General features: G+C 34.5%; 1 protein-coding gene and 1 long non-coding RNA gene across 3 annotated transcripts in view; one reads left to right on the forward strand and one right to left on the reverse strand.

The window, feature by feature from the left end:
* LOC306867826 (RNA-binding protein FXR1) overlaps nucleotides 1-7,682 on the reverse strand; it is a 25,190-nt gene extending 17,508 nt beyond the window's left edge. The window contains exons 1-9 of one of the 2 annotated variants that reach the window (XM_079413724.1): nucleotides 7,446-7,682; nucleotides 5,368-5,420; nucleotides 5,184-5,277; nucleotides 4,204-4,275; nucleotides 3,981-4,129; nucleotides 2,555-2,648; nucleotides 2,356-2,472; nucleotides 2,084-2,254; nucleotides 1,920-1,998 (exon numbers count right to left, since the gene is read on the reverse strand). In XM_079413724.1, the coding sequence (XP_079269850.1) occupies nucleotides 1,920-1,998; nucleotides 2,084-2,254; nucleotides 2,356-2,472; nucleotides 2,555-2,648; nucleotides 3,981-4,129; nucleotides 4,204-4,275; nucleotides 5,184-5,277; nucleotides 5,368-5,420; nucleotides 7,446-7,496 (880 nt within the window). In that variant the 5' untranslated portion in view covers nucleotides 7,497-7,682. The remainder of the gene's footprint in view (nucleotides 1-1,919; nucleotides 1,999-2,083; nucleotides 2,255-2,355; nucleotides 2,473-2,554; nucleotides 2,649-3,980; nucleotides 4,130-4,203; nucleotides 4,276-5,183; nucleotides 5,278-5,367; nucleotides 5,421-7,445) is intronic. The other variant, XM_079413723.1, reaches the window with a different exon arrangement.
* Nucleotides 4,170-14,442, forward strand: part of LOC306867829 — a 27,633-nt gene continuing 17,360 nt past the window's right edge. Inside the window, exon 1 of the long non-coding RNA XR_013784065.1 lies at nucleotides 4,170-4,265. This is a non-coding gene — a long non-coding RNA (uncharacterized lncRNA). The remainder of the gene's footprint in view (nucleotides 4,266-14,442) is intronic.

Here is a 14,442-nt window from a genome sequence, read left to right on the forward strand (position 1 = left end):
AAAAAAAAGATTATTTTGAAGTCAATGCAGGCCAAAGACAAGGCAGTTTGAGCATTTGTGTGCATTGTGTGTGTGTGTGTGTGTGTGAGAGAGAGAGTTATAATATGAGATTCATAAAAGCATATTGCATACAGTTCAGGGTAGGATGAAATAGGTGTAATACAATAGTTTGTATGCATAGATGTGTGTGTGTGTGTGTGTGTGTGTGTGATAGCGTGAGTATACATGCACGCACTGGTCCAAGGCATTTATGTTTGCAAGCACAACATGCTCCTGAACACTAGTTGTTTCTTTCATTCTTCCCCATTCACTTTCAATGGCCGGCCATTTTTGACAAGTGTTACTTTGTGCAATTTTGTACAAAATAAAAGCATTTAAAAGCAAACTTCCTGATTAAACATTAAAGCACACTAGTGTGAGAAACAGTGCAAATTTTCATAATTTTTTCTCTCATATTGTGAAAATTATTCATAAAAAATAATTTTTTCACTCAAAAAATGAGGTACCTACTTTCAGATAAATGAGGCCTACGATTAATCGGATGCAAATAGAAACACAAAACCAGTCCTAAATGAAAGAAAACAAGTTGACAAAAAGATTGAATCCAATATTTGGTGATAATATAGTATATTGACAGATTTATAAGCAGTTGTTTGGAGTCCGGTCATTTTTGACCGGGAACACCACGAGTGTGACTTTTTGCAATTTTGTACAAAATAAAAGCATTTAAAAGCAAACTTCCTGATTAAATATTAAAGTACACTAGTGTGAGAAATAGTGCAAATTTTTATAATTTTTTGTTTAATATTGTGAAAATTATTCATAAAAAATTATTTTTTCACTCAAAAAATGAGGTACCTACTCTCGGATAAATGAGGCTTATGATTAATCAGAAGCAAATAGAAACACAAAACCAGTCCTAAATGAAAGAAAACAAGTTGACAAAAAGATTGAATCCAATATTTTGTGATAATATAGCATAATGACAGATTTATAAGCAGTTGTTTGGAGTCCGGTCATTTTTGACCGGGAACACCACGAGTGTGACTTTTTGCAATTTTGTACAAAATAAAAGCATTTAAAAGCAAACTTCCTGATTAAACAATAAAGCACACTAGTGTGAGAAACAGTGCAAATTTTCATAATTGTTTCTCTCATATTGTGAAAATTATTCATAAAAAATTATTTTTTCACTCAAAAAATGAGGTACCTACTTTCAGATAAATGAGGCCTACGATTAATCGGATGCAAATAGAAACACAAAACCAGTCCTAAATGAAAGAAAACAAGTTGACAAAAAGATTGAATCCAATATTTGGTGATAATATAGCATAATGACAGATTTATAAGCAGTTGTTTGGAGTCCGGTCATTTTTGACCGGGAACACCACGAGTGTGACTTCTTGCAATTTTGTACAAAATAAAAGCATTTAAAAGCAAACTTCCTGATTAAACATTAAAGTACACTAGTGTGAGAAACAGTGCAAAATTTTATAATTTTTTGTTTAATATTGTGAAAATTATTCATAAAAAATGCTTTTTTCACTCAAAAAATGAGGTACCTACTCTCGGATAAATGAGGCCTACGATTAAACAGAAGCAAATAGAAACACAAAACCAGTCCTAAATGAAAGAAAACAAGTTGACAAAAAGATTGAATCCAATATTTGGTGATAATATAGCATAATGACAGATTTATAAGCAGTTGTTTGGAGTCCGGTCATTTTTGACCGGTAACACAAAAGGCGTGACCGGAGTCCGAACACAACCAGAGGGTTAAAAGAAAAAATTATAAATGCCCCCCTAAAATAAAAACTGAAACATAAAATAAAGCTAAATCAAAGTAAATAATGCTAAAATAAGGTAAATCTTTTACATTTGACTTTATACAAACTGTTTCTAAATGAAAAACTACATACCAACAAGATGGCGAGGAATCTGCACCGAATCTTCCAGAAACTCCAGATAATTCCTTGCTTTCTGTACGGCCTCAACAGTCTGCAATGTAACATTTGAGAATACACTGTATCCATTACAGAGAAGCTGTATAATGTAATAAAGTGTGCACAGAAAGCTGACGCACCTCTCCGTAAACCCTGAAGGTTCCCGTCTCCTCATCCAGCTCGATGGCGGTCACTCCCGGCACCTTTCTGGCTTGTTGAATGTTACTGCCGTGGCTTCCGATGGCGAGACCCATGAGGTCCTCTCTCACAGTGAACTCGTCCTGAAACGCCGAGGCCAGCTGCTTCGTACTCTACAAACACAGAGGTTTTCACAGTTCAACCCTGGGTTAATACTCTCCAAGTACACAACCCACATTAATAATCAAGAAAACCGGACAGAGCGCGGATTTACCTCCAGATGTTTGGTAGCCTCCTCGTTCCGGGACATGAGCAGGAGTTTGGTGCGGATGCTGCGTAAATGCATGTCACTCAGCAGGGAGACGCGCTTGACGGTGGCTTCGTTCATGGACTGTGTTGGGAACATCACGTTAATCAAGATTTTGTCATGTTTAAACCTACTAACAGAAGTGCCGAGGTTAACTGGGACTCACCAATACAGTCAGTTCACTTTGCTCCGGGCTGTAAACAATCCGAATTGCTCCGACCGCCTTTTTGAAATCCTTGTGGGCTTGTTCGCTCTCGCATCTAACACGGGCAAAGAAGAAATGAGTGCATGGTTTTAACCAAAACTTATACAAACAATTGAATTATAAATATGACATAATTTGCAACAATATCAAATAAGGAAAAATAATATATATTTTTTTTTTTTGGCAATAGATAATTAAGCACATTTTCATACCCAGATAGCCAATTGTCATTAAGATGTTTTGCTTTTTGCTCATTCTCTGTGGTGATCCTCATTACTGCAACAGTATTTTTTTTGTATGATTTTAAGTAATATTTTTAGCCTTTTGTCTTTATTTGACAGGACAGTATGGAAGGGGACAGGAAACAATGGGAGAGGATCAGGAAATGACCTCACAACCCTCGAGGCTGTGGCTCTAACAGCCATTTTTTAATGGACACAAGTAGAAAATCTTACAAAAATTTCACAAAATATAATCATGCTTCAAAGAGAAAGAAAAAAAAAATTGTTTTTGTTTTTACAATTTATGATCTAATACATTTGATCAAATTCTTGTAATTAAATGTGTGAAATGAGTAAATTATACATTGTACGCGTGTATATGTTTATATATAAAAATATGGAAAAATTGATAAAATACAAAAAAGACAAACATATATATGTAATATTTATATGTAAATATTAGGGTTTGGGGTCAGTACTATATTTAATGTTGTTGATATGAACGTTTTTTATATTATTTTTTATATGTTTTAATATTATATAAAAGGAAAGTTATTTTAGGAAGACTTGAAAATCACTGGAAACAACTTAAAGTACAAACAAATTACAAAACTGCAAACCTGTAGCTAGTTCAAACATTTACAAGTTTATTTACAAATTCAAAGAATTTGTTTTGTTTTTTTTCCTATTAACATTAAGTGTTTTATATTTGTATATAAAATATTTCATATTACTTTTATATATTTTATTAACTTTTCTAAAGAAAACAACGGCACATAAATAAAAACTACAACTTAACTAAAAACAAATTAAACCAAAAATAAAAGCTTTTCAAAAACATCAATAAAAACTATAATAGAATTTAAATAACAATAATAAAAATAATCCAAACGTTATAAGATAAAAAGACTAAAAACACCAAATACAAGTGCCAGCTTCTATTCTGTTTAGATATTAATAGTAATAGTAATAGTTATTTATTTTTATTGCCATGTCAGCATCTAAAGCTATTTTCATGACAAGAACTGAGTTGGGATAACAAAGGAGTTTTTCATCCCAGGATGCACCTCATTATGTATGATTTAGTTGTGACTGTCTAAATTCTTACTTGTATTAATAATAGTAATATTTGTGTCCAAGCGCCCCATACTGAGGTCTGTACTCACGCTGCTCTGAGATCATCTGGCACAGGAACGGTGCACTTAAAGAACGTGTTCTTCGTCACAGCCTTATTGCTGTTGACCGGGCGGAGACGCTCGAATGTTACAATCTCGTTGTAGGTTGCGTCACAGGCGGCGTACTCGATAACGTAGAACTGCAGGAAACAAAAGTGAAAGTGAACTCGGAGCTCTTCTGGAGAAACAGAAAGTTTAGGTGCGTCACACTCACATCTCCTTTCATCATGTGCACTTTAGCCAGCCACCAGCCGCAGGGCTCCTGCTCGTTCGCTCGTGAGTAAATCTGAACACAGAACAACACGCGTTAAGAGCTTCTAGTAGTAGTATATTTTTATTTAATGCCATGTCAGCATCTTCGGCTGTTTTCATGGCAAAAATAATAATAAAAAATACAAGTATAACAAATGCAATACAAACCTGCAAACAAACAAACAAGATTTTTTACATTAACACGTGACCCTGGAGCACAAAAGCAGTCATAAGTAGCACGGTTTTATTTGTAGCAATAGCCAAAAATACATTGTATGGGTCAAAATTATCCATTTTTCTTTTTTATGCCACAAAATCATTAGGTTATTACTTAAAGAAAGTGTTCCATGAAAATATTTTGAAAATTTTGTTCTGTAAATATATCAAAACTTAATATGCGTAATATGCATTACTCAGAACTTCATTTGGACAACTTTAAAGACTTTTTTATCAATATTTAGATTTTTTTGCACCCTCAGATTCCAGATTTTCAAATAGTTGCATCTCGGCCAAATATTGTCCTCTCCTAACAAACCATACATCAATGGAAATATTATTTATTCAGTTTTCAGATGCTGTATAAATCTCAATTTACAAAAATGACCCTTATGATTGATTTTGTGGTCTAGGGTCACATTTCATTTTCATTTTTTAGCTGACGCTTTTATCCAAAGCGACTTACAATTGCTATATATGTCAGAGGTCGCACGCCTCTGGAGCAACTAGGGGTTAAGTGTCTTGCTCAGGGACACATTGGTGTCTCACAGTGGATTCGAACCCGGGTCTCTCACACCAAAGGCATGTGTCTTATCCACTGCACCATCACCACCCCCATGGTTTTTATCACACATGATATTAAGCAATTTCACTTCATAAAAGAGTTTTTAAGAGCTTCTAGCTGTGAAACGCTGTGCAATACTAATAATAAACATTTAACTTTACCTCCACTTCTTCTCCTTCGGTGATCTCCTTTTTGCCGTCAGCAGGAGGTGGTAACCGCACATCGCTGAAGGGAACTTGTCTTTCAGGTTGCCAGCTGAGTAAATCATTTTCATATATTGATGCTCATAAAAGCTCATTTCAAAAGCATTAATGTCATGATTGGAAACTATTAGCTTCTACTCACTTGTTTTCAAACGAAATGGAGAGCGAGTCGTCGTGAACGTCTTTGACAAAGCCCTGGAATAATGAGATGTAGTATTAGTTATTAAAATAAATGTAAACAAGTATGTCAACCGATAAAATGATGTGTTAAAGGAAGTTTTATTAAAAAGTGAATCTACTAATGCTGTCATACAAGTTGCGAATTTGCTGTGTGAAACAGGACTACTATCGTTAACTAAAACTAGTACGATTATCGTGAATTTGAATAAAGCTGAAATCAAATAAAATATATTAGTCATAAAAATAATAATAGATTTATAAAAGCTTCATCAAGTGTGTGAGAATCCACTAACGCTAAATTTTCTGTGCAAAACAGAAAAACATTTTTGTTAATTGAAATAAAGCTCAAATAAAATGTAATTAGACTGAAAAAAAAAAAAAAAGTTTAGTTCGAAATAAAGTGAAAATGAACTGAAATTGAGCTTAAGTAATATAAAGTATACTGAAAGGTAATTCAAAATATCTATAAAAACAATGATATTATTTCAATAAAACTAAAATAACACTTATACCAAAGTTATGCGATTAAAAAGATTAAGCACAAAAATTGTCGTCCTGGTTTCACAGACAGGGCTTAGACTAAGCCAGAATTAGGCCATAGTTCAATTAGGACATTTAGGTCATTTTTATAAACGTGCTTCTGAAAAAAAACATTACTGGTGTGCATCTTGAGACAAAACAAAGGCACTGATGTATTTAAAGATCAGTCAGTGCAAGTTTCTTTCAGCTGAAACAGCTCAGAATTACATTTTAGTCTAGGACTAGGCTTAAGCCTCGTCTGTGAAACCGGGGGATAATATATTATAAAACACATTTTTTTTTTTAAATAGGCCTATAAATAAAATACTGACACTGTAGTCTTGTCCGTCACTAAATAATAGTTTTTCCAGCCGAATGCACACAAGAACAAACATATAGTTTTACGATTATGAGCCAGCTTTTTCAATGAATCCTTCAATAATAATTGTTTCAGTCTAACAAACAGCTGATGAATATGAAGTGTGGTTATTATACATACAAAACATTAAAATGTGTTTGAAAAAGGATTATTATTTGGTTCAGTGTGCTCAATCAAATATTAAATCAATTAGTTATTATATAAAATAAACTGAAACTTCAATACTAGGCGGTCAGCGCTGCCTCTCAATGGCAACTGACTCCAAAATGGAAATTGGTATCTCTTAAACCTCATCTCAAAATAGACCGGTGTTAAAATATCTGCTGCCCTGAATGACAGCTGCAGATGGAAAATGAACAGCTGACATGCATTGAGATGGAGTAATAACTTCAATTAGACTTTCCAACTGGCTCTTGTGTTTATTAATATACAGCAGAAAGCTATAGATTAATGCATGATGTATTGAGTAAGTACTACAGACACATAACTTGGAAATGTCTTGAGAGAATCAAAATCTAGACTTGGAATACAATTCATATCATTTCTGACCACACTTTAAATTATGAATATGATCTTCCTGGAGTCTTTTAAGCTGAACTGAAACACATATCAATCTCACTTGTGCCACTAAACAGCTTGTTTTATTGATAAATGGTTCTGAATGCTAAATAGGTTATTATGAGCTTCACTATAATGATAGTAAAACCAACAAATATGACTAGCATGTTTGTAATGGCGATTACTGGTGTTTCTTTCAGTATTGAAGCATTATTAGCTTTTATCTAAACATTCATTGTAGTTCTGTTCTTATAAATCGTTGAAAACGACATTTAACCAAACGCCTGACTGAATAATATTCAATACAACTTAACGTTAGCAGATAAACAAACTGAAACCAAAAGTCAGTTATTCTGACCGTGAAACTCGTTTTCTCCTAACGCAAACCACTTTTGTATTTCTATTCACGCAGCAGCTAACGGCTAACGGCTAACAGCCTCAGAGTCGAGCACTATTATACGCGTCAAAAGTACATGATGTATCTCGTTTTCCAATATTTTCTTGAAGGTTTTGTCATCCTCGCTGTCTTAGGAGACACATGCGTGTGTATAGTAAAAGAGAATGGCGTAAAATCGTGTATTTACCTTATAATAAGCTCCATTGGAGCCACGGACCTCCACCGTCAGTTCCTCCATGTTGAGCGCGAAGAGGATGCTGGGTAAACTTCTAGAACTCTACAGGGCTCAGCAGTGAACCCTGAGGAACTCCTTCATACTACATACAGTACTGCAGCCTGAGATGAAGTATAGTGGACAAGTATAAACTATCGTATTTCAACAGTAGCCTACTTTGTTTTTTTACTTTTACTACATTTTGAAACTGGTTCAAACTGCCTAAATGATTCATTTGATTTGTTTCGTGAATCGCAAATCTGAATCACCCTTATGAAAAATAACCATGGTTTTACTACAAATAAAACCAAAAAAAACATGGTTACTTTAATTAAACCATGGTAACCACAAATTAAGCGCTAATCATAGTTTAACCATGGTATTTGTAGTAAAACTATGGTTATACAAATGGTTATCAATACGCCGAAAAAACATGGTTACTACACATTTACTACAATAAAACCATGGTTAATTTTCATAAGGGCAATATAACAGAGTTATTTGTAATCTGAACAAAATACAATTAAACTTTAGCCTGTGTTTTGGATATAAATTAATTTGATTAATTTATTTTAAACGGCTTAAACATTATGGTCGTTGTGAAAGGCATATTAAGTTTGAACCTAAGAAAATGGTTAATATTTGTAATATTTAGCAGATACGGTGTGTTGATACAGTTTTAAGACATGTTAATCAGTGACTAGAAAATATCTGATAATACTTGTCAAATTTATTTAATCTGAAACACACATTTCACACACATTTCTTTAAACATTTAATGCAAAGTTTATATGTGGCACATGCATAAAAAGAAAAACAAAGCATTAACAGTATAACAATGAAACAATTGCTAAGAAGTTGCCAAGGTGTTTGTTTAGTGCATTGTTTAGTGATTCCTATGGTGTTCTGGGTGGTTGCTAAACAAAATGTTCTCAGTGTTTTAGTTCATTGTTATGTGGTAGCATTCATGTCCAGAGACGAGCTGAAGTTTAATACTTATGGTCAGGCATTTGTTCATTGCTGCAATGCAAACTGGGAAAACCTGCATCGCTCTGGACATTACATATAAATGCTGTGATATTGTGGCAGAGGCATGCCAGCATGTTTCATTCGCTCACTTAATCAGTTGCAGAGATATTCTGGATACCCTACCATAGACTGCAGCACCCGTCAATCATCCATGTTGCCATGGATACTGTATAATCAGCTGCACCATTATTCATGTCATTCACTTGTTCCTTTGATAACTGGTACATTTAATATCAGTTAATACTATTAGCAAATTATTTTTTGCATGGGCTACTTTACTTTGACAAATGTGAATTTTACACTTACGTACTAACAAATTAATCCTCTATCTCAGTAAATATTCACATAATGACTTAAAACCATATATATGTGTGTGTGTGCGTGCGTGCGTGTGTGTGTGTGTGTGTGTGTGTGTGTGTGTGTGTGTATATATATATATATATATATATTTTTTTTTTTTTTTTTTGACTGGCATTTTCATGATGAAATTATATAATAGTGAGTATAACAGTAGAATAATGCAACCAAATATTGCATTTTCTAAACATGACACATTAATGTTACATTTATATTATATTATTATAATAATTATATTTATTTATATTATATTATTTATTTAATTTATGTATTTTAAATTGTGGCTGGGACAATACCATGCTATGAAAAAAAAATAATAATAATAAAATAACTGTCTTAGGCACTTTCACTAACAGAATGAGATCACAAATCAAGTGCGAGAAGTTGGAAAAATGGGGCAAATCTGATACTGACATCTAGTGATGAAATACCAATAACTGCATTTAGATATTCTCATACACTGATTTCAGCCACTAATATTTGATTTCAAAAGAGAACGTTTAAAAATAAATAAATAAAAATCCTTTTCAAGCAAAACAATGACTTTTTAATATAATGATATATATAATGTTGTGTGCCTATATTTATTTTATATACTATATATTTATTATAAATTCTATTTGAATAATTATTATAAATATAAAAAATACACATTCACATTCATAAAAAGGACTAAAATGTAGTCTGTTCAAACGCTTAAATAAGCAAAGTGACATAAACTAAAGTTACCTTCATATGTTATTTACAGAACACTCCACTTTATGCATAAAGCATTTACATGCATTAACATGTCTGGGGGTCCAAAGCTCAGGCAAATTTCTTTAGCAAATGTAATTCAAATGTTTTTTTTCTGGGAATAAATATTTGGGGCAGGGTTTCCCGCAATCACTCTCACCCCACATGTGTAAAATCTGCTGGAAAAATAACTCAGCATCTGACGGGCTTCACCAGTGCTCTGCCATATAAGCGTTTATGGTCTGACTGATAGTATAGCCCGTGTTCAGACTTAAACCAGTTTACGAATTCCATTATGCTAAGCCCGAGCACTCTCACCGCTGATGAATGATTATAAAAATACATAATCTCCCGTGGTACCATCATTGCACTACGACAGGGAAATTTCATTCATTCTATCCAATTTTTCCCTTATTTAAAAAAGAAATTACTGGCCCCCAGTAATCAGATATACAGGCGGGCTGTTTCTGGAGTTAAGCCCAACTTCTATTAGGATTTCGTCTTCTCTCATTTTTAGGAAACACGCGTACACACCGAGATACTCCAGGGCTCATTTGGACAAGCCCCTTCCTTAGTTTCAATGCTTTTAATGCATTTATATGATGAAATCCATCTTTAATATCTCAGATGCAAACAAAAATCATGAATGTGCTAGTTTATATAATAGTCTCAAAAGAAGTACACTTGACGGAACATTTGTTAACTACTTGAGGTAACATGATCGGAGAATGAACAAGCATTTTAGATCATGTTAATTTCAGCATCTACTACATTTGTGAGAGAGAGAGAGAGAAAGAGAGAGATTTGCAGACACTAAATTGCATGATTATTGCAATTTGATTTTATATATATATATATATATATATACATTTAGAGTTATTGTTTGACTAAATAAATATAAATATAAGACTTGATATGAATTTATGGTAAAATATTTTAAGTGTAATTTTAATATAAGTTTATATCATGCATTTAAATATATTTTGGAATGATGCTGCAGTGAAACTGTATATTATCTGCATATATATATATATATATATATATATATATATATATATATATATATATATATATATAATGCTCATTTTAGAAGAAAATTTCAGATGGCACTTAAGAGGCTTTTGCATCTGAACTCTTCATATACACACTTTTAAAATTTGAAGTGCACTACAAGTGCACATTTAATACTATTAAGTGCACTACAAGGGTTCATCTGCTCAAATACAGCAAAAATATTTCTGTCAGGAAGAGTAGTTGTTTAATGCAAATAAAGACTGTCCTATCATTATTAAATAAACTCAATTTCTCAAATGTCCATCCTGTAACACTCCGGTATGGTGCCGTGCAGTTTGTAAACATCAGTGTTTTGAGCTAAACCACACGAGACTCTTCTCAAATCTTCCTGAATGAGAAATGATAATTATTTTCTCATAATCAGACAAAACTGAGAGGCTGACACGAGAGCGAGCGTATCTATTAGTTTGCGCCCCGTGCATGTCTGATTTCTCTTCAATCTGCAATGCATTTTTAGCTATAATTGAAAATTAGCCGTACATCTTTTTTTTGGGGAAGGGTAATTTATCACGGCCCATTGTTCCTCCGTGACACTTTAGCCCTGCCGCTAACAAGGCTCTGGGAGCCGAGGGGTTGAGCCGCGGCGAGCGATTCTGCTGTACGGATGCATTTTCGCTGCTTTGTTGCTAATTGTGGCCTCCTTTCTATTGAATGGCGAGTAAAAGAGCTTGTTGGCTCGATGCAGTGGAGCTCTCCGGCCCTCTCCGGCTATTATCAAAGATACTCTTGATCTTTTCAAAAGCAGGAAATATATTTTTTTCCCTCCTGTACAGGAAAAAAGTCATTTGCAATGCATCCATTAGTTCTTCATTAAAGCAAGATTAAATTGCACTGCAAATCACATCTGCCTTTGGATGATTAAAGGGTGGCATTTTATAGGCCAAAACTAATTACTAGTCCAAATGAATAAGAGTAAAAAAAAAAAAAAAAAAAACAGGCATGTTTTTGCATTAGATAGTGTGGCTTGTAATTAGATTGAAGCTAATTCCACTATTTCATCTCTTTTAATGAGATGAGACTGTCCTCATCTTTCCCCCGTTTTTGTCTAGCCGCGCTCCAAATGTATAATTTCGATAATACTGAGAGTTTATAATAATGAAATTTCCAAGTAACCTGCTACAAGTGACTGTTCAGTCCCGTGTTGAATTATCACACGCAGTAAATGAGGGGGAAAGGTTTAGAGGTCGTGAAATTATGTTTCCAGCTGGACTGCGTGACCGAATGCTGTCGCGTGTCTAAAGAGCACGATTTCTGAGTCCCGTCTTTATGGAGACTCTTTATCATCAGTCTGCAAGTTTGTGTTTAATTATGAAAAGTGCTTGTTATGGTGTTCCAGGTGGTTGCTAGGGCACTGATATAAGTTGATAAGGTGTTGTGGGTGGTTGCTAGGGCATTAGTAGACCATTGTTATGGTGTTCAGGGTGCTCAAGCATGGCTAAGTCTTTACTAAGGTGCTCTGTGTGGTTGCTAAGGTGTTGCTAAGTTCTTAAGGTGTTTTGTGTGGTTGCTAGGGTGTTGCTAAGTTGTTATTGTGTTCAGGGTGGTTGCTAAGGTGTTCTGTGTGGTTTCTAGGGTGTTGCTTTGTGCTTGGTATTGTGTTCCAGGTGGTTACTAGGGCACTGATATAAGATCATAAGGTGTTGTGGGTGGTTGTTAGGGCATTAGTGGACCATTGTTATGGTGTTCAGGGTGGTTGTTAGGCCTTTGCTATGCTCAAGCATGGCTAAGTGGTTACTAAGGTGTTCTGTGTGGTTGTTAGGATGTTGCTAAGTTCTTAAGGTGTTCTGTGTAGTTGCTAGGGTGTTGCTAAGCTCTTAAGGTGTTCTGTGTGGTTCTAGTGTTCTGTTGCTAGGTCATAGGTAGACCATTGTTATGGTCTTGAAGTTGGTTGTTAGGCCTTTGCTATGCACAAGCATTGCTAAGTGGTTACTAAGGTGTTCTGTGTGGTTGCTAGGATGTTTCTAAGTTCTTAAGGTGTTCTTTATTGTTGCTAGGGTGTTGCTAAGTTGTTATTGTGTTCAGGGTGGTTGCTAGGCCTTTGCTATCCTTAAGTGTTGCTGAGTGGTTACCAAGGTGTTCTGTGTGGTTTCTAGGGTGTTGCTATGTGCTTGTTATGGTATTCCAGGTGGTTACTATGGCACTGATATAAGTTGATAAGGTGTTGTGAGTGGTTAATAGGGCATTAGTAGCAGAGGCGGACAGTAGTGAAGTATTTTTACTTTACTCAAGTAAATTAAAAAATATCTGTAGTTTATCAGTGTTTTTGTTTGGAAAACTTTACTTCACTACATTTCAAAGCATAATGTCATACTTTTACTGCACTACATTTCATAAATAAAAGTTATTGCTTGTTTTACCTTTAATACTTGAAGACATTAAAAATTTAGTACTTTCTTGTACTCAAGTAAATCTTTGAATTACTTTTACTTGAGTTAAAGTAAGAAAGTAATAGATTGCTAATGTAATTAGGTATTGGAATGTTGTGAAGTTTTCTGAAGAAAACACTGTGATAAAGTACAGACACCAGAAACGTAGCAAGGAGATCGTTAAAATAATCCATGTGACATCAGGTGTACTGTAATTTTACGAAGCTACGAGAATACTTTTTGTATCCATGAAAACAGAAATAACGACTTTATTCAACAATTCGTCTCCTTCACGTCACCCTATAGCGCCATTTTGGAGAGTATCCACTGAACATAAAGAGTGTATGCTGTTCTGTGTCAGCTGCGCCACCCGAATACGTTGTTTTCATTCAAATCAAAGCATAAACAACGTAGAAAACATACCTGCGTCTCTGGGGGGACAGCTAGAATATTTAAACTCACCAGTGAAAGGGTTAATGAGAACGACTGGTGTAGGGCTTCACTATGTGGTTGGAATGTGTTCTGTGTATTTGCTACAGCATTAGCAGATGGTTGCTAGGGTACTGCTAGAGTGTTATGCATTGCTATGTGGTTGTTAAGGTGTCCTGGTTGGTTGCTAAGTGTGGTTTCTAGTGTGTAGCAGCTACGGTGTTGCTAAGTGGTTGTTGTTGTTGATATTATTGGACCATTGCTATGGCATTACTAAAGTGTTCTGGGTTGTTGTTGATTGCTATATGGCACTGCTAAGTTGATAAGATTTGTTATGGTGGTTGCTAGGGCTCTGATATTAGTTAAGTTGTTCTGGATGGTTGTTAGGGTTTTGCTATGCAGTTGGAAAATGTTGGTTGTTCAGAGTGGTTGGTTGTAAGGCATTCTGGGTGGGTTTTAGCACTTTGCTATGTGGTTGCTAGGGTTTTCAAATGGTTGCTAGGTGTTGGTTTACTAACCTAGGTTACAAGAGCCTATCCTCAAGTTTCTGTGATATTATCGTCTTTAGATATGGTTCAGGTTGCTCCTTCAATGAATATTATTATGTTGTTGTTGTTGCAATTTCTTTGAAAAGTAATAATGCCTCGTGATTTGAGGTATCTTTCATGTAACACAAACCATGTGATGTGGTTACTTAAAGGGATAGTTCACCCAAAAATGAAAATTCTGTCATCTGGGAGGGTCAGAAAGCACTCGAATTTCATCAAAAATACCTTACAGGTTTGGAACGACATGAGGGTGAGTAATTAATGACAGAATTTTCATTTTTGAGTGTACTATCCCTTTAAGTGTTCATTGAGATAACATAGGCTACCTAATGTATGAGCAATATTACTTACTAATCCTTAAATACTGATCACAAAATCTACATTTATTTAACTGATAAATCTGTTATTTTTTTATAAAAAAATAAAGATATA

Source organism: Barbus barbus (assembly GCF_936440315.1).
Source record: "Barbus barbus genome assembly, chromosome: 49".
Classification (NCBI taxonomy): Eukaryota; Metazoa; Chordata; class Actinopteri; order Cypriniformes; family Cyprinidae; genus Barbus; species Barbus barbus.